Source organism: Ovis aries, chromosome 18, assembly GCF_016772045.2.
Source record: "Ovis aries strain OAR_USU_Benz2616 breed Rambouillet chromosome 18, ARS-UI_Ramb_v3.0, whole genome shotgun sequence".
Classification (NCBI taxonomy): domain Eukaryota; kingdom Metazoa; phylum Chordata; class Mammalia; order Artiodactyla; family Bovidae; genus Ovis; species Ovis aries.
The window spans coordinates 43,078,542-43,099,859 of NC_056071.1; the positions used below are offsets into that span (position 1 = coordinate 43,078,542).

A 21,318-nucleotide genomic window follows, 5' to 3' on the forward strand; every position below is an offset into this window, starting at 1 on the left:
GAGTAACAAAAAGCATTTGATCTCAGATGACTTCTCTTGTTTTCTTTTAATAGAACTAATATAATGTTTTTGAAGTGATAAGTCTGTTAAAGTCAGTTCTTCCAGTGTTTATTTTTTAGATGATTTATATGCAGATCATTTTAAATCTCAGTCATCTAAGCAGCTGTAGAATTGAGTGTTTTATTTTCTTTCTTATAATCAAATTGCCTTAAGATTAGTATTGGAGCTGTCATTGGGTTCCTTGGAGTAAAACAGGTTAAAAGTAAGCTAAAATACTCTCTTCTGATTTGTTTGTTTACTTATAAGTTTTATATAATAAAACAAAAAAATTTAAAAGAGATTAAATACACATTTTCTTCACATTGAAGACAACTCCTATGAAAGTATGTTTAAGAGCTTAAGTTTTTTAACCCAACATAGAACTTTTAAAAATAACCTCAATTTCCTTCTGTGTAAAAAGTAGATAATACTAAGTATCTTCTTCATAGAGTTGTGAAGATGAGCTGATACATATATAAAATGTCTAGCACATCAGGAACATATATTATTATTGATCATTTTTGTTTTTCTCAAAATGGCATGACTCTTTAATTTCCATGACCACATACTATGCTGCCTCTGCTCCGTCTCACTCATCTTGTCAGGTACCTATGTCTTTCCATCCTAGATGTTGGTGTTTTCTAGTGATCATTTCTAGGTCATCATCTTTCCCTGAGCTTCAGACTCATAGCTGTATGTTTGCTAGACTGTGCTTTGATGTTCCTTAGACACTGACTTCAGTTTGTCCTTATCTTCCCATCTCAACCTCCTACCCCAGTGTTGCCATCTAGGAAAGTTAACGTCATTTGTCTTGTTTCCAAAGTCAGAAACTTGGATGTTGTCATCCACTCATGTCTTCCTCACTCTGCCCAGTCCTTTTCCCATTAATTATTAGTCCTAGTGATTCTACCTCCTAGTAGTGATTCTACCTCCCTTACTTCCCAGCAGCTATTTAAATTAATCTCTTCTCTAGATTATTTATTCTAAGGCTTTTTATCAGGTTTTGCAGTTTTTTGGATTCTTTCCCTTGGACCTGTTTTTTTATCCTGCAGCCAAAATGATCTTTCAGAAATGCAGATTTGATCCTATTTCTACTACTTTTCTTAAAATCTTTTAGTGTCTTCTTGTTGCTCTTGTAGTGTCTTTGAATGACTCCACTATCTTATCCACATCTTCTGAGTCATGTTTTGACACCGTTGTTCTTAGCATTCCATGTGCCAGTCATGCTGAATTTCTGTCAGTTTCTCAAATGTACGCTATAGTCTTTTTTACCTTGCTATCCCTCTGCCTGTCAGATAGTTATCTTCTCTTCTTCCTGTTTCTGTCCTCCTCTACCCCCAGCCAAACTGGCCCACTCATGCTTCCAAGTATCTACTTAAATATGCTTCAGGAACATTCTACCTTATCCCTAGACTTAGAACCCCTGCTATGTGTTTCTATTGGACTCTGAAATTATTGTATTATTCATTACAATTATTTTGATATCTGTCTTCGCTGCTTGAAGTTGAAGATTGGTTTCTAATATATTCCCAGACAGCCTACTTTCTAACGCCTAAGTCTCTCTTAAGGTCTGTGCCCTTGCTTCAGGGGCCGCCTCCTTATTTCCAAGCGTAGTGACCTTTCTCTTTTCTCTTTGCTCCCAAAATATAACAGTGTTATCCGCCTTTTATATTTTCAAACTCTACACTTGGGTTCCATGACAGTGGACTTCCTGTATCATCTTAACTTCCACCGTCATTTCTGTATAATGGCCAAATACCTATTTCAGCCTTAACCTGCTCTGCCGCTGTTTAATTCTATATTTCTAGCTGCCTAGAACATTTCTTTTGATGTATTTTACTGCTCCTTCAAATTCAGAATGCCTAAAACCAAGTGTGTTCTTTTTTATATCATAGCACAAAAATTGAAAATAGTCTTTCTCTAACTGAAGTTAATTTGCATAATAACGAAATGCTCAGATTCTAAGGATATCATTCATTAATTTTGACAAATGCTCTTTGGGAAACAGAACATTTCCATTACTCCAGGAAGTTTGTTTATTCCCCTTCCCAGTAAAATTTCATATAGGAATCCTAGAGTATATATATCTGTTTTTCCCCCACCTGGTTTCCCTGGCTCAGCATAATATTTTTGATATTTATCCAAGTGGTTTTACTTATCTGTACCCTGTTCTTTTATAGCTGAGTAGTATTTCATCCAGAGTCAACCTGTTTTCCAGTTTATTGACAGTTTAGCTGTTTAAGAAACTCCAAATAATCTAAAGCAGTTTTGCCATTTTTACATTCTCATCAGCAATATATGAGAGTTCTGCTTGTTCCTTATCCTCTAACTTTTGGTGTTGTCAGATTTTTTAATTTCAGTTATCCTAATATGTATAGATTGTTTCCTTTGTTTTCACATTTCCTGTGTATGTTTACGTCCATTTTCTCTGATAAAATATGAGCTTCTATAGGATAGGATGTCTCCATGGCATTCATCCTGTAATCTTATGTAACTTCTCAGTGAATATTTATTGATTGGCTATTTTATAAGTGTGCTTTAAGATGAGCCCATGATTAAGGAAAATATTAGTTTTATTGAATGGAAATGTTCACTCTCTAATATATTTGCATCATTTATATTGTATTTCAGGTCAGTTTACGTTGCGAGACATGTATGAGCAATTTCAAAATATCATGAAAATGGGCCCCTTCAGTCAGATCTTGGTTAGTTATCCTAAAAAGTTTTTTTCTAACCTCTATTGTCCTTGTTACAATTTCTAAGAATGGATACACTTGCTTTAATTATTTTAATATTTGGGTAAAAATAGTTACTTTAAAAATTTAATATTAAAGCCATTAGTTAAATGTGAACAATTAATCTCAAGCTATTACTGATTTTTATGTTTAAATACATGTTTTAGGGGATGATCCCTGGTTTTGGAACAGATTTCATGAGCAAAGGAAATGAACAAGAGTCTATGGCAAGGCTAAAGAAATTAATGACAATAATGGATAGTATGAATGATCAAGGTAAGATGGCAGATTTCTTGACTTGGAGGACCGTGTTCTCAATATCAGCAAGTAGAGAATTTTACTGTGTTCTTGTGGACAAGATGGGAAAAAATTTAGACTGAGAGATTATTATTTGGGAGATTTGTAGCTGCTTGGAAGCTCTTGCTCAAAAAGTATGATTATTGTGTTGACTTCACCTTTGAGAGGAATGTCTAGTACAGGGCTTCTCCAAATGAGTTCTGTGGTGAGAACACCAGTTCTTCAGGGTGTTGATAGAAATCACTTGAAAGGGGAGTCCTGTAGTCAGATAATCTGGGGTTTTTTAGAAAACTGGCACATTTATTTATTGCATGTCTTCTCAGAGCTCTAATATGCTCACAGGAATTGGGAATCTGTAAGAGAGGGACAGTGTAAGCAATATTTACCAACTTCCTTTGCTCTGAAACTCCAAGGTTTCAGTCTTCTTAAGTATACTGCTCTCTCTGTAATCCTAGATTATCCCTCCCTCCTGTACTTCTGGGTCCTCAGCCCACGAGTATTTCTAGACTCATGGCCCCTTTATCTTTCTCCCAGTTTTTAGCACCTTTTCTGATTCAACGCAGCATGCATGCCAGGTCTTCTCTATCATCTGACCTCTGTTTACAAAGAAATACATGTGCTTGGCATTGAAGTTTTTCAATCTTTGGCTAAGTTACCAATGAGGTTGTGACAGCCACAGGCCATTCTTCAAACTTGTTCAAGGACTTTTCTCCATCAGTAAAATCCTCTCCTGTGTCTCCCGTCTCTCCTTACCTACTTATTTTTTTCAATCCATCAGCATATAAACATTAACTTCACAATTTTACATTTTCTGGGCTTTACTTCTCACTCATACTTTTACTCTGTTTTCAGTCAAGTTTCTTAAAAAAAAAAAAAAAGTGGTTTGTGTCCTCAAACTACTGAAATCTGACTTCTGTACCCACCATTGCTCTGAAATAGATTATACAGAGATTTCCAACAACCTTCTACTGGGTCTACTCCAGTGGAGACTTTTCAATCTTTTTCTTGACTTTTACAACATTGGATGTTCATTGACGTTTTCTTCTTATTTTCTATTACTTTTTTATTTCCACTTTTACCCTTACTTTACTTGTTAACTGCAGTCTCTTTCACTGGTCTCATCCTCATTCAGCCTAAAGGAATATATGCTACAAGGTTCTGTTCTCAGCCAGTATTTCTTATTATTGTGTTCCTTTTGTTGAATAATATCACTTCTATATATACTACCTGATTATTTTTTATAGTGTCTACATCTTTCTTGATCTCTTGGCGTTCATAGTAACCCAGATAAGGTTGTGTCTTTCTCATCTCTTTATCTTCAACACTACAAAAATTTTTGTGTGTAGAATTAATAACTGCAGCCTTATCTAGGGTATTTACTCTGTCCTAGGCACTGTCATGAGCACTTTACATACATTAACCAACAACAACTCTTAAGGGACAATTCTGGGTCAAAATCCAATCTAGCTTTTACAGATTAGGATACAGGGAAGTTGAGTAATCTGCCAAAGTCACTAGCTAGGGGATGGAGAGGCTGAGCTTCTGGCTTGAGAGTCTGTACTCTGGATTACTTCCTGTCTAGATGCTCACTAAATGGTGGACAGGTATCTCTATTACATGTTTGAGTTTTCTGAGGAATATAAGTTCCAAAAGGTAGTTCGTCTCCTTTGGTGAGTGACACTTCCATCCATCTACTCAGTCATCCAAGCTAGAAACTAGTGTCAACTTAGATTTACATCCTTGCTGATTTTCTGTCTAGTGGTTTTATTGATTATGGATATAGAGGTGTTGAGATGCCTGACTTTTCTCCTTTCAGTTGTGTTAGTTTTGCTTCCTGTATTTTGAAGTTCTGTTGTTGGGTGCATACACATTTAGGATTGTTTTGTCTTCTTAGTGAATTGACTTGACTGTTTTATCATTATGTATGTAATGCCCTCCTTTGTCCTGGTCCACTTCATCTGCTATTAATGCAACCACTCCAGCTTTCTTTAATTGGTTGTTTGCATTGTATATCTTTTTTTATCCCTTTACCTTTAACCTACCTGTTTTATGTTGGAAATGAATTTTGTATCAACAACATGGTAATTTTTTTTTAATAATTCTGATAACCTCTTTTAACTGATATTTATATATTAGGATTTAGTTCTGCCATTTTACCTTTGGTTCTGTTTGTTCACTCTGTTTTTGTTCTTCTGTTTTCTCTTTACTTTCCTGTGATTGTTTGGACATTATTTGTTATTCTGTTTTATTGTCTCTGTGTATTTTTTGGTATATTTTACTTTTCTTAGTGATTGGTCTAGGTATTACAATATATATACATATTTAACTTATCCCAGTCTATTCTTATCAGTATTTTTCACTTCAGGTAGAATATAGAAACCTTAACATCACCTTAGACGTAGTGAGTTATACTTCCTAAATATTTCTTGTATTTTCTCTCTTCTCTTTGTTCCCTGCATTAGTTCATACACTCATCATTTCTTACCTGGACTGCTACAGTAGCCTCCTGACATTTCCCTTTCTCTTTTAATCTGTCTTCTTCACTGCCATAAAAATAATCTGTCTAAATATAACAATTCTGGGATCAAAATCTTTCGATGACAGTTGTCTTAATGATTAATTCCCAACTCCTCAGCCTGGCATAGGGCTTCCCTGGTGTCTCAGATGGTGAAGAATCTGCCTGCAATGCAGGAGACCTGAGTTTGATCCCTAGGTCTGGAAGATTCCCCTGGAGAAGGAGATGGCTACCCACTCCAGTATTCTTGCCTGGAGAATTCCATGGACAGAGGAGCCTGGCAGGCTATAGTCATGGGGTCACACAGAGTCAGACACTGCTGCGTGACTTCCATAGCCTGGCACACAAGTTCTGTTATAATCTTGTCCTTATTTTTAAAACCTCTTAATTTCTCAGCTCTTACCCAGGCTTGGTTCCTTCTACACAAAACTATTTTCATTTATTCTGGGAATCCTTATTCTGCTTCCTACAATGTCCCTTGCTCCTTTCCTTCTTTACTTATCTCATACTCATCCTTCAAGACTACACAGTTTTAAGAGAAACTGCCAGCATGGAGCCTTTCTTGACTTCCTTTCTTCTTTGAGTTATGTCCCTTCTGCTTTTTGTTAAATTCATGATACCGCTTACCAGGATGTGCTGGTATTAGCTTGTCTCCATTCTCTCACTCCATTTGAGCTCTTAGGAGAATATGATATACATTTTCAAAATATTTTATCATAGAGATGTGGCTTAAAACTGCATTTATGGAATGGATTTAGAGGTTTTAATGGATTGTAAGTTTACTGTGAGATAATTTGATCTTTGTATTGCATTGGTAATCAGTCTTCCCCTGGATTTAAGTTCACTTCTGGACAATATGCTTACTGGACGTAGACAAATTAGAAGATGTATTTAGGAAATCAGCATGATAGATGAGGTTTTAAACCATATTATAAGAGGAACAGTCAAAAGAGTTGGATATTTGTCACCTAGAGGAAAATTCACAGGCGACACGGTGACTCTGAAATAATTTGAAAGCCTTATTCTTTGTGCCTGGGACATCTGTGCATAATAGGAAGAAGTGTCAGACAAATGTATTTCATATTAATATGGGAAAATATTTTCCATAATTACAGGTATAATAGAATGACATAGATTGAATTATTTTGGATAGTGGGTCATCTCTCCTGTGGTTGTTAAGATCAAGGTTAGGTGATCATTTATTAGGAGATATTATGGAAAGAATGCAGACATAATAGAAATTTTGTACCTGAGATTGTATGTAGGCAACTAATGCCATGAGAAATGGACCTTGTATTCTAAGAGTTTCCAAAACATTGGAAGTGTTTATGTTACGTTCATTCTTTATGTTACAGAAAGAATTAAAATACTAGTAGTAATTACTTGATTATATAGGAAATATAACAGTTATTCTGTTGATTGTAGATAGAACCTACCTACTTGCACTTATTTGCCTAAATTTATGATTTAAACGATAATAGTTATTTAGAGCTAAGGTGAGCACTTTTGTTGCTTTTGTGAAATATACCTCTGGTATATATTCTGAGGAGCACTTGGACTTGAAATATGGAAAGGATGGACAAAAAGTTTTTTCAAAGAAAAGACATTTTCTGTAGGGTGAGCATGTGTGTATTTGCTTTATTGTTTTAATAGCTTATAAATATTATAAATACTCTTTTGAATATATTCCATGTTTAGTTTTTAAAAATCAGAGGCAGACACAGCAGATGATAACAGCATTTGTTAAATCTGGTTGGTGGTTTGACCCTTATATCTGTTTTTCTATGTGTGAGATGTTTAGATGTAACCGCTTTGACAGTGAATGAAAGTGAATGTGTACATGAAAGTAACTGACCCTTGCCTACAGAACTTGACAGTACGGATGGTGCTAAGGTTTTCAGTAAGCAACCAGGAAGAATCCAAAGAGTAGCAAGAGGATCAGGTGTGTCAACAAGAGATGTCCAAGAACTTCTGACCCAGTATACCAAATTTGCACAGATGGTAAAAAAGATGGGAGGTATCAAAGGACTTTTCAAAGGTAAGAGGAATAACAAGCACATCATTATTTGACACTCTGAAAGGAAAGAAAGAGGTTGAGAAACTAAAAATTAAAGTCAGGAAGAACTGCCAGTATTAGAAAACATACTGCTGAATTTCACGTTTTATACAAGTACTTCCAGAATTTATAATGTGATCTGTGATTTATCTGTTTTCAGATTCAAGGTAATAAACACTAATAGTTTAAAAAATCACACTTAGTGACTTTGTGTGAAGTTATATATTAAGGAAAATTTAGAGACTATGAGACAATACAAGAAAAAAGTTTAAAACACCCATTACATTCACTCCCCAGTGAATCCCATGGGTCTTACTGCAAATACCATTTGATATAACTAGGGGTTTCTTCTGATCTTCTTTTCCATATTGTCAAGGTTTCTTCAAAGTATACCTTTTAGACAGATAGCATTTTTCCAGTTATGTATCTTTGTTTAGCACAAGTGCATCTTTGTTGGATGTTTAGGCTGATTGATATATCACTGTCAGTTCTATATCAGTATCAGTTCTTGTGTCAGTTTCTGTTCAGTCTCCCATGAAGCCAGGGATTTTTTTCTGTTTTGGTCAGAAACATAGGCTGGTCAGTTTTTCAATGTGTTTTAGATTACTCATATTTAACATTTCTTTGTACATTTACTAGTTTAAATTTTCTTGGTGAATCCCCTCTTATTTAGGTTTCTTGTCCCATTTGTTTTATTTTTTCCCTTATTGCTTTGTAATAACTCTTTAAAATTCTTGGGTTATATCTGCAAATATTTTCCCCAGTTTTTCATTTGCCTTTCACTTTTTTATTTTTAATTAAAACTGAAGTTTTCACTTTGAATGCAGCCAAACCTTTTGGTATGATTTCTTTTATGCTCATAAAAGCCTTCCCCATGTTGGTACCACAGTGTGAAAGTGTTAATCACTTAGTCATGTCTGATTCTTTGCAACCCCATAAACTGTAGCCCCCAGACTCCTCTCTCTATGGAGTTCTCCAGGCAAGAATACTAGAGTGGGTAGCCATTCCCTTCTCCAGCATCTTCCCAACCCAGGGATCAGACCCATGTCTTCTGTACTGCAGGCAGATTCTTTACTGGCAGAGCCACCATGGAAGCTCTGATACCACAGCAGTCACCTATGTTTTCTTCTACTCATTCTGGTTTTTTTCTTTTTTTTTTAGATTTTACTTTTTATCCCACTTAGAATGTATTTTGCTGTGTGTTATCTAAGGTAAAAAGATAAGTTTGTTTTTCCAAAGAGTTAAAGTCAACTGCCCTAGCCCTGTCTTTAAATTTTTTTCTCTATCTTAAACACTATTAAAGTGAATTTGTTATCTAAGAAATCCTGATTAGGCAAGCTCCAAAGATGAATAATATCCCTGAATAGGTTTCTAAAACAGATGAGTATTTACATATCACCTTTCATCTTTTGACAGTTTCCTTATTTTTCTTGCCTGCTATATCCTGTTTTCTTCTTTGTGACAAGGGAGGAAAGTTAGACAAACTTGTTTAAAATTGGTTATATTTCCTAACACCACATGCTATTTCAGATAGTGATTTGTAAATACATTGTCAGTTTAAGATCTTTCCCAAATGACCCTAACTGTTTATGATAGAACTAGTGCAAATCCATTGGTCAGAGCTTATCTAAGCATTGACTGCTCAATAAAGGCACAACCAGATGAAGTGGGCAGTGAATTTGGTGCACACCCTTGTCACACCAAAGCCTTAATAATTTTTTGAAGTTTTAAGTCCTCAGAGACAAAAACTTACAATGACTCCCTAGTGGTCATGGAATTCACATCTTACACAGATTTGTTAATTAGGAAACTTTTTAAAATTTTTATCATGTTTTATAAAAACGTATCTTCTTTCATTTGTAATTCTTAATTCATTTAGTTTATTCATATTAGCCAGCTTTGATCAGAGAATCAGGGTCAGCTTTGATTTGAATTTTCACAAATGTTTCTGAGAAGTACTGGAGTTAATGTTTCTTTGAAATAGTTTTGCTGAAACAAGCTCTACTTATTCATTGCTGTTGCATCAATGATCTCTTTGATTTTCTGTGTCTTAGGAGCACAGCAGTTATTCTCTAAAGGATGCTTTTCTCTCTTCTGCACCAGTGTGCATCTCTTTCATTGGTTGCCTTTTTGCTGTAGAATCTCACTGAGTGTGTAGAAATTCACTGATAAATGGAGTTTTGTTATATTTTTTTCTATTCTCTGAAGCTTTTTATTTATAGTAACTTCTTAAATGTATACATCTTGAGGTTCTCTCAGACTCATTCTTTCATAACCATTTATCAGTAATCCATTCTCATTCCCAGTTAACCCATATCTTTAAAATTTTTTGTTCAACATTATACCATATCACTACTGAACAATTGTTACAGCTTACTGTTAATAACCACTGGATATGGTTTTGCTTATAGTGGCTCATTTCACAGGTATAAGTAAAAGTGTTAAAAATTTTAGTCCTTAAAAGCCCTTTAAACGTCCCTTAATATTGAATTTCACTTTTTCTTTCTCTGGGACAAAGATTAGAAGGGGATATGTACAAACAGAAATAATTGTGTTAGAGTAAGATTATAGGGTTTTTCTTTATATTTACTCAATTTCTATGATATCCTGATTATATTACAGTCTGTACTGATGCAAAAATTTTTTCAGGTGGTGACATGTCTAAGAATGTGAGCCAGTCACAGATGGCAAAATTGAATCAACAAATGGCCAAAATGATGGATCCAAGAGTTCTTCATCATATGGGTAATTATGAAGTTGTTGCCAGTTGCTAATACATGGTTTAGTTTATAAGGGTTGAGTTTTAATAAGCCTTCTGCTGTTAATCAAAAATCAGATCAAACAGGGTATGGTGGAAAAGGCCCATCTAATTTCTAAGTGGAATGGTTGTAATAGTGTTGTATAAGCTGAGGTTTCATTCACTCCCCTGCTGCTGTTTTTGATTTTTGAGCAAGCTACTTAATCATCTTTTGTTAAAATATATATATTTGGCTGTACACAGGGTCTTAGTTGTGGCATGTGGGATCTAGTTCCCTGACCAGTGATCAAACCCATGCCCCCTGCATTGGAAGCATGGAGTCTTAGCCACTGGACTACCAAGGAAGTCCCAAAATTGTATTTTTAATTCTTTTCATTATGGCCATGTGGACCACCTTGGACCACCAGGGAAGTCCCTAATCATCTTTCGTTAATGCTTCTTCTGGTGACTTTTTGCCTTAGTTTAGAAACTGGATAGTTTTAGTGATGAGACTTTGGAATTATATAACAATTTTGAAAACCAAGTTCCACTTTTACCATGTAACCTATGAAAAGTTCCTTAAACTTTCTGAACCTCCCTTTCTCCTGTAAAATCACAGGTCATATCTTGTCAGGAAGTTAGTATAGTTCTGGGCGTATAGTAGATATTAAGTAATGATGAATTGTTTTCCTACTTGAAGTCCTGTGCATTAACTACCGCTCCAGTTTATTACTATTTATAAGACTCAGACTTCCCAGAGGAAAATATTTTTTGTTTCAATTTACTTACTCCCTACAGTGTGATAGGTACTGTTTGTTCTAAGATCTTTTCGTGTAGATGGTATTCCTCATAACGAGATGAAGTAAGTTATTTATTCTCTTTTATAGATGAGGATACTGGTGATAATACAGATTTTTATGTACTTCACGGCTGGTGACCAATTTGCAGTCAGAACGCAGTATATTTTTTAGAAGTTTAAGTACTTATTAGGCAAAAGTAGCAGATGTTTCAAGTTCTATATAATAATTACCTGATTTTATTCCACTCTCACTCTAGGCGGTATGGCAGGACTTCAGTCAATGATGAGGCAATTTCAACAGGGTGCTGCTGGCAATATGAAAGGCATGATGGGGTTCAATAACATGTAAAGAAGATGCCTTAATATAAACTGATTCTGTTGATTACATTATTTGCTGAGACCTCAGAATTTCCCCTCCTTTTTGCAAATGGGAAAAAAAAAAGTATTTTTCTTGCCTGTCTTGCCCCCTTTCTTTCTCTTCTTGTCTTTTCCCCCTTCCTTTTCTTTTTCTTTCCTTCCTTTTTCCCTTCCTCCCTTTCATATGGGAGGAATATATGGTTGTTGTGGAAATCATTATATTTTTGCTTTAGATTTTCTTTTCTGTTAGTTTCAACCATCCTAACACTTCTGAAGTTAAATCATGATGTAAAATTTTAGTACTTAAAAGTTTTTAATTGTCTCAAAGGCCAACCATTACCTTTGTAAACAGTCGGGGTCAGTAGTTACATGACGTCTCAATAAAAGTGCTATACAATAAACTTCAAAGTCATTATAAGTTAAGGGGTTGTTAACTTTCTTTATGGTTTAAAATGATCAGTGTATCATGTTAAAAGGCAGACAAAAATATAATATTTAAGACTGTTTCCAGAAGTATACCTTTATTGGGACACATGGTAGAGTAACTTAACCATTAGTATTAGGAATTTTTGTTTAACTTGGAATAATTAAGATAATTTTGCCATAGAAAATCTTAACTCTGACATTTAAATTGAAATTGTGAATTTGGTTATAGTTCACAATTTAATGTTGTGTATATAACTTTCTTTTTTTTTTTACCTCATATTTTTGAAGCCTTAGTGGCAATATTTGATTTTCTTGCAAAGCCAATTTTGTTATGTTTCTTACATACCAAAAATCTGCTTGAAGAAATTGATATACTTTGATGACAATAGCTGATGTATAGATTTCCTAGTGGGAATATAATTGCAGATATTAGAATGTCATTATTATATATTAAAAATAATGAGACCATAATAAGATTGACTTGGTTGTTGGTTACTTTGGATTGCTGTACAGTTCATTTAGAACAATGGCTTTTAAGTAAGTTATGTAATTAATTTAAAACACTAGCATAATTCTTGTACCTATTCATTATTCACATTGTGAAGATAATAAATACACTGTTATAACAATGTATTTTGAACTAGGATGAACTGATCTTCTGGAGAAGGAAATGGCAACCCACTCCAGTACTCTTACCTGGAAAATCCCATGGATGGAGGAGCCTGGTAGGTTACAGTCCATGGGGTCGCAAAGAGTCGGACACCACTGAACGACTTCACTTCACTCCCTTCACTCACTTTATACTTTATCGCTGCAGAAGGAAATGGCAACCCACTCTAGTGTTCTTGCCTGGAGAATCCCATGGACAGAGGAGCCTGGTGGCCATGGTCCATGGGGTCACAGACAGTCGGACACAACTGAAGTGACTGAGCACACACACATGAACTGATCTTCAGCGAAGAACTGATTTATAGCAGTAGAAGAGAGTGAAAGAAATAGCTAGTTTTTGGAGTATTAATTTTTTATGTCTCCAGTGTTTTAAAAAGATCTTAAAAGCCAAAGTGTCTTCAGAAAATACTTAAATAGAGAATGCAACTGATTTTCTTATTTACTTGGGTAAAGATTTTATATCCCACTAAATCATTTTCACCAGATAAAAACTTTAATTCCCTATGGAATATTTGTAGACCCTGTAAAAATTATGTATGTTTTCTTCTGCAGAAATGTCATCACAAGGTTCAGCTACAGAAATTTGACAATATAGAAAATACTGTTCTCCAAATTAGTCTTATTAAACTCATGCATGCCACCTTTTCTGGGCATGCAGTATTGTGATTTCTATCCTCAGGGACCACTTTTCCATTTTGACCAAAACAAAGAAATGAGATTCTTAGCCAAGCTTTATGGATTGGGGCATTGTTTTTACCATTTTTTGTGTCTGATGTAAATTATCTTTTTCAGAAGCAAAAATAACAGTGGCAAAGGCCAGTAAAAGTCCAGAATGTGTCATTCAGCTTCTCTTTCTCTTTCCTCATTTATAGAACAAGGAAATTGGAGATACTCTGACTCCATTAATGCCTCAGCCTGGCATCGTTTTTATTACAAAAGCTATCCTCAGTTCTCAGTTTTTATCAAAGTACTGATTTTTTTAAAGCATAAGTATACCGAAATCCTTTAATAATCTGAACAAATTTCCTTTTATTTTTCACTATTGTTAAAATTAGTTCCTTAGCTTTTTGATATATTTTCTATTACCAACTTAGAGCACTAGCTAGATCTAATATCATAAAACATTGGATTCTTCCTGGATTTGATTATAATGTTATGTAAATATGTACAAATATAAAATTAGATATAATTTATTTTACTTACAGTGCTTATGTAATTTTAAAACAAAAACAATGTAATTATCAAAAAAATTATAATACCAAGAAAAGGCAAATTAATAATTTAATGGATGTCAGTGTTCTGAAAGTATCATATTTGTTGGCATGTAGGATATAAGGTATATATACACGATGCACTGAAACTTTATTGAGGCATTTTTGTGGGGAAAAATTACTTTTCATCATATAGTAAAAGTGATTTTTTAAGGTACGTCACATAAACCATTATGTTGTTGAAATAAATACAGTATATCAAAATGTGAGAAGTCCTAAGTTCTGATATGCAATACTATTATACTAACCTTGAACAGAAGTATAGTGCACATGTCTAAAAAGAAATGTATTATTATCAGAAATACTGATACATACAAGGCAACAAAGCCAGGAAATTTACTAGAACTAAAGTCTCATATTAATACTGGTAAAATTATTATATTAATACCTATTGTCAGTGAATGTAGAGGTTAAGTAGCTCTAGTACATATGAACAAATATTTTGAGTAAAAAGTGGAATACTGTGTTTAAATGTGAAGAAATTTCAGCTTACTGATTGTATGCAGTAAAAGCAAGTGTTTTATTATAGTAAAATAACAACCACAAAATTTGAATGAGCTCTAATAAAAACCGTGTCAGTGAGAGCCATGGCTAAATAACAACGAAATGTAAGTAAGTTTTGGTCTTCTTAAAACCTGGCAATAATTATTAATAAAGCCAAGTAAGTTATCATGTTCAAAACTAGAAAACCATCACCACAGCTCTTAGCTGTTTTGTTCATTCCTGGCATTCACTGGATTGCAAGTGGAGTCATCTTCAAAATTCTGCTCTAAATTCCAGCTACTATGTTCTGAACATTAAGCTATTGCATTACGGTTGAACCTAAAACCTTCTTTGCTTCTGAGCCACAAGTTATAAAAATGATGAATCTGTATCTCAAATTTCGGGGTATTAATTTAAATTTTACTTCTAGATCACCTGTATAGTCTGTGTCTTGTTATTGATGTGATATGAAATTTTGCTATGACTTTTTTCCCCACACTTTGTCAATAGGGGCAGACAACAGTTTATTTGTACTCATTGTTGAGTAATTGCTAACCCAGGACTCTAGTCCCTTCTCTACTGACCTCTTGTCTGTAATATGGGCATACTGCATACAAGGTAATTTTTGGATACTTTTAAAATGAAAATACAGATTGTAAGCTAGTGGTACATTTCCTTTGGTAATATTAATTGGAAGCTAATGGAACGTTTCCTTCAGTAATATTAATGTACACACAAGCTCTTGAATTTGGCAGGCCTGTCCTCCTGCTTGCAACTCTCGTTACTTTTCTCTTCATTCAGAATCATTATTTGAAGTGCATTTATATCTTTTAGCTTCATTTGGCCTAAAGCATTCTCTCATTAGCCTTAAAACAATGCATTTTTTGGTACCAGTTGGATCATAAATGGAAAAACAATCAAATTGTACATCAGCACCTGTTTGTAGGAAGGATAATGTAGATGAGTCTGACACTAAGAAAACCCATATGTGAGGCCTGAGCATCCTCTGACATAAAGACTTGCTTCTCATTGGAAGCAGAAGTGAGTAATACCGGTGATTGTGACTTATTTTTCTTAAGAAACACATGAAAAAGTTTTGTGACCTTCCAGGGAAAAGTCCCATATCTACGTCATGAGGAGATGCAATACCTGCGTAGCTGCATAATTTAGGAATCATGCTTTTTTGCTGTTTATGATTTTAAAATAGAATGTAAGAAAATAAAGAGGTAACCCAAAATAGGCTAAGAGTTAGGTGTATTCATGGACCCATAATTTCTGACTTTGGGAATCAGTTAAGGGGTTCAGCATTTTATTTCTGGCAGAAGTGTAAGAAATACCCACCTGTTTCTTGACATTTCATTTGACAGGAAATACAGGGAGTATGAAGCCCATAAGTTGATGTGTCTTTTTTTTTTTCAGTTTCTTTCTTGTTGTTTCCCAAGAATTTGGATTGGAGGGTAAATTTGTATTTTATATACAATTGGATTATCAAGTTCATCTCATCTGTTACTAGGAAAAGGTATGGTTTTCTTAGTCTAGAAAAAGTACTGTTCTCAGGATTTTTTCCTTTTGACACTGAGCTAACATCAACAAATTTATATAGAGAATTCAGCAAAGTTCAGCATGGGCAGCAAACCTGGATGTCCTCAGTATCAGTCATTTATGCTGTTGTACCTTTTATGTCTCCCCCTTTTGCCTATGATTCTTCCTGGAGAAAACATCACGGGAGCAACATCTAGTCCCACAGAACTGGAGTGGCTTGGTTGCCTGTTCTGGATTTATCATATCTCTCAAAGCAGGGGTTGGGTGTAAAAGTCAATAAATGGGTCAGGAAAATCATTGGCAGCATTGTGATACTGTGCTGCCTCAAATACAGTGATCTGTGAAAACCTTAACCAAGCAGAAGAATGGTTAGGTACAGATGTAAACAATTTAAGCAAGTGCTTTACCAATATACAGAAGCTAAATTGCTAACAGCAATATCCCAGTTTCCAGAACAGTTCTGAACCAAGTCCAATATTTAAGGGTGATCAGCTGAACAGATCAAACATTGAAATGTTAAGGGAATCAGAATGAAGCCAAGTGAATTTCTTTTGTAGGACTTCAATTTGAGTTTCTCGTCGGAGACGACTGAGCGACTGAACTGAACTGATACCAAAAATACTTATCCAAGTATAGCAGGTGGTGTTTAAGATAGCATGGATATTTCTGTGTTCTGCCAGAAGGCAGTCCAAGGCAAATCAGTTATCTAATATAACATGAGTGTGAGTGAGTTTAGAAAAATTTTTTGGTCACTTAATGCTATTAACTATGGCATTAGCTATGTCTGCTGCTTTGGCAGAGAAATTTCAAACCATATTGTCAAGGGTTCCAATTCTCCACTTGGGGAATAAAATTCCTAGATAGTTCTGAAATCCCTTAAAAGAGATATCTCAGCAGAGGTGGGAAGTAGAACATGGGTGCTATCTGATAATTTCTGGAAAACTGAACACAAAGGGGCCAGTAAAAGCCCTAGGGCACATTGAGAACCTGGGGTTGGGCGGTGTTGAGGCAGGACATCTTCCAACCACAAATAGAGACACAGCCAGATGGGGCACAGAGAAAGGAGTCAAAGATTAAATCATGGGTCAGTTATATTTGAGCAGCCTTTTAGAAGCCTTCCTTGTAGGAACATGTGGGGATTATCATGAGGATATATTCTGTGGCATAGCAAGGTAAATATGAGAGCCAGTGTTTCCCAGCCTTACTGGAACAAATGTTCTAAGAACTATTGGGGTTTTTGTCTGATTCTGTTGACCAAACAGGAAAAAGGAGCTGTGAATTCAAGTAGGCAAACATGGTATGCTGGGAAAATAGTTAATTCTATACAGGGTATGATGGAGGGATATTAATAAGATTGGAAATAGCTAAGGCAAGGGAATCCCATTGTTTGATGAATGAGTCTGGGGTTCCAACAGCATAGTCAACAATCTGTTGGATTTCCTTCAGGGGCTAGACTTTGGGAAATGCAGACTAGGGCATTATTCTTCCAGTCATAAAGGTTCTGGATGGGTTTTAAGAAAGAATAATAAGTGAAAAAACTATCCAAATAAAATCAGTCATTTTAATATAAAGAGAAGAAATGGTGGCTCATGGCCTTGGTTAAAGAAAGAATACTAAGCTGAATAGATTAGTTGAATGGCCAAAAATTGGAGCTAGAGGCTTCTTTCCAGGAGAGTTCTGACAAGATATATGGTTTTCATAGAATTACTACCAATGGACGATGCCCATGTATATAGTAAGTTAAAGAGTATTAATAAACCTGAAGCTACAAGGAGGAGTCCAAAAAGTTCAATTCTCCAGTCCTTCATAGTCAAAGTTAAGGGACCAAAGGACCTGGGTCACTTCCTTTAAACTTTCATTCCAAGCATGGACCCATGCATGAAGATTTTCACTCCCAGATAATGTGTCTATAAGGAGAAGAGCAGCAAGTTGCTGTTATCAGTTATTACATACTGAAGGAGATAAAGCAACTTTGTGATAGCAATTAGAACAAAGAAAAACAAAGACTTCATTAATAGTGATTGTGGAATATACTGGCCTAACCTGAATCTTGGGAGAGTTGTCTATGTCAGGTGTCATTGCTTCACTCGGTCAGTTTCAGCTTTAAGTCTCCAACTATTTCAGAAGCCCATTCAGGTAGGGAAGCCTTTTTCAAATGAGAAACATGAGTCTAAGAATCAGTGCCTTTAGGTTTACTGGCACAAAGCACTTCTGTGCCAGTAAAGAGTACCTGATGAGTCTCTTCCACCTGGGCTTCAAAGAGTCTTTTAAAAGTTTTCTTTTCCAATAAACGTAGTCCCCTGGTTGTAAATTGTGGTATGTGAGTTCTTCATCTCCCAGGAGTGCTTTACTATGTAAAGGTTTCTCAACCAGGTGCTCATTTTTCTTTAGAGTCTTAATGAGATTTTGGCAATAATGTAAAAGATATCCCTTGACTAGAAGAGGCTTGTATAACTCTGAGTCAAGAATTGTGAGTCATCAAGTAATTATGTCAAATGGTGACAATTTTTGTCTTCCAAAGGGTGTGGATCTTAAGTTTAGTAAAACCATGAGTAGTAATTTAGGCCAAGGAGATTGAAAGACACTGAGAGTTTTGCCAATTGTGTTTTTTTATATTTTTAATTGGATAATTGCTTTACAATATTGTGTTAGTTTCTGCCATATATCAACATGAATCAGTCAAAGGTATACATATGTCCCTTCCCTCTTGAACCTGCCTCTCACCTCCCGCCCCACCCCTCTAGATTGTCACAGAGCACTGGGTTTGAGCTCCCTGTGTCATATAGCAAATTTCCATTGGTTATCCATTTTACATATGGTAATGTATATGTTTCAATGTTACTATTTCAGTTCATCCCTCCCTCTCCTTCCCTAACTGTGTCCGTAAGTGTTTTCTCTATGGCTGCATCTCCATTGCTGCCCCGCACATAGGTTCATCAGAACCATCTTTCTAGATTCCAAATATATGCTTTAATATGTGGTATTTATTTTTCTCTTTCTGACTTACTTTACTCCGTATAATAGGCTCTATGTTTATCCACCTCATTAGAACTGACTTAAATGTGTTCCTTTTTATGGCTGAGTAATAGTCCATGTTTTTATTATGCTATTCTTTTGGCTTCCTGGTGGCACAGTGCTAAAGACTCCACCTGCCTAAGCAAAAGACACAAGAGATGTGAGTTTGATCCCTGGGTCAGGAAGATGCCCTGGGGGAGGAAATGGCAACCCGCTCCAGTATTCTTGCCTGGAAAATTCCATGGACAGAGGGGCCTGGCAGGCTACAGTCCGTGGGGTCGCAAAGAGTTGGACATGACAGAGCAACCAAGCACACACGCACACACATTAGTTCTTTCCTTTTGACCAGAGGATTGAGGCTGATGGGCGCAGCAGAAATGTTGTAGGCTAGACTTCACAAGCAACATTTGAAAGTTGTCTAGTGCAATGGTACTTTCATCATGTAATTCCAAGAGAAGTCCCCACGTGAGAATAATCCCTTCCAGTAATGTTTTGGCCACTGTAAGGCTGGCTGCTCATCTGCAAGGAAAGGCTTCCATTCAATGACAATACATACAAACCATCACAAGAACATATTTGTGTCCTTGAGAGGGAGGCAGCTGGCTAACATTGCTGGATAGTAGAGGAACCAGCAGGTAAAGGAAAGTGGCCTTGAGAATATGAATAGGTTTTGGTGGGTTATACCTCAGACAGATCTGATACCATTGACATATTTGAGCTGCTACTATGGGAGGTCTCTAAAAGTATTGTTTCCCTCAGGCTATCGTTTTATCAATTCTTTAACAAGTTATTGCCTGTTTTAACTTTAAGATGGTTGCTTGAGCGACTGCAGAAAAAGCAGGATGGTTGTCTAGCCCATACCAAAGCCAAGGATGTTGGTCAAATGTGCATCCTTCAGAAGCCCATCACTTTTCTTTCCTAACTGTAGCATGCACTTTCCCATTTCTGATAATATCCTTTAAATCTTGGGTGTCCTTCCAAGTAGTACACAGTTAACTTGGTGTGAACAGTGACCAACAGAAGTTTCTTTATGAAGCCTGAGTCTTGTAATGCTGCAGCCTTAGCAACTCTGTCAGCCAGTCAGTTTCTCTTTCCTTCAGTGCTGTCTTTGGAAGGCCTGGCAACTTACCATTGCCAACTGTCATGCAGCAAGATTGCATCCAGCAAAGCCTTAACAAAGGGGCCATTTTCAATTTAATTCCCCCCCCCCCCCCCCCGAGCTCAAGAAACCTCTCAGTTTCCAAAGCATTTCAAAGTCATGAGATCCTCCCCAAACATAACTGCTATCAGTGTAAATGTTAGCACATTTGCCAGAGGCTAAAGTGTGCAGGTGCAAGTTAGTGTGTATGGTTCAACTTGGGCTGAAGAACTAAGGGCAGAGCATTGGATTCTATTATAGTGAAGGGAGTAGTGACAGCATATCCAGATTTCAGTTGTCCAGCACTATTTCATAGATGGAGAAGGCAGTGGCACCCCACTCCAGTACTCTTGCCTGGAAAATCCCATGGACGGGAGAGCCTGGTGGGCTGCCGTCTATGGGGTCGCACAGAGTCGGACACGACTGAGCGCCTTCACTTTCACTTTTCACTTTCCTGCATTGCAGAAGGAAATGGGAACCCACTCCAGTGTTCTTGCCTGGAGAATCCCAGGGACAGGGGAGCCTGGTAGGCTGCCGTCTATGGGGTCGCATAGGGTCAGACACGACTAAAGCGACTTAGCATTTCATAGATACAGCAAAAGATGTCAAGCTTGTCTAAAGGTGTTTCTTGCAATCTGGATGCAGACTAGTCAAAATATCAACTGTGGCTATGCAATCATGTGAGGTCTTATCTGTTGCTTATGTTAAGAGGGTAGCAGGATTTAGGGCATTAGCATAACACAAAAAGACATTTGGAGAGAAAAGCAAGATTTCATAGGATGTCAGTCAGTGAGCAGATAGTGTGTGGAGTGCCTCAACCAGTTAAGGGACAAAAACCCATAAGGGAGACCCCAAAACTGTCCATTCTATAACCTGCAGAATGGCAGTGGTGGCTGCTACTACTTGGAGGCCAGGTGAAAGATCTTGACCTACAGCCTTCAACTGTTGGCCCTAAAAGCCAATAGATCTCTGTTTTCCCCCATGGGACTGAATGAGCTCTCCAAGGGTGTTTCCTGTTATTATTAACTTCATGAACAAATAGCAGAAAGGGAAGAAAGTAGTTAGGGTCCCCTACAGCAGGGGCTATGGCCAACTGAACATTTAAAGTTTGAAAAGCTGATTTAGCCTTGTTATTCCAAACAAGAGGATTGAGCCTCTGCCTTTTAGCAGGGAAAAAGGTTTTGTGCATACAAGAAGAAATTAGGAACCCAACTCTGCAATAGCCGGTTAGTCCAAAAA

At 36.3% G+C, this 21,318-nt stretch overlaps 1 protein-coding gene across 3 annotated transcripts in view; it reads left to right on the top strand.

The window, feature by feature from the left end:
- The window catches only part of LOC101118904 (signal recognition particle subunit SRP54), a 69,746-nt gene that overhangs the window by 24,707 nt on the left and 23,721 nt on the right, over positions 1-21,318 (top strand). For 2 of the 3 annotated variants that reach the window (XM_012098800.5, XM_012098799.5), the window contains 5 exons: positions 2,671-2,744; positions 2,942-3,050; positions 7,454-7,624; positions 10,292-10,387; positions 11,436-12,432. In XM_012098800.5, coding sequence (XP_011954190.1) covers positions 2,671-2,744; positions 2,942-3,050; positions 7,454-7,624; positions 10,292-10,387; positions 11,436-11,527 — 542 coding nt within the window. In that variant the 3' untranslated portion in view covers positions 11,528-12,432. Of the gene's footprint in view, positions 1-2,670; positions 2,745-2,941; positions 3,051-7,453; positions 7,625-10,291; positions 10,388-11,435; positions 12,433-21,318 lie in introns of those variants that run through there. The other variant, XM_060401815.1, reaches the window with a different exon arrangement.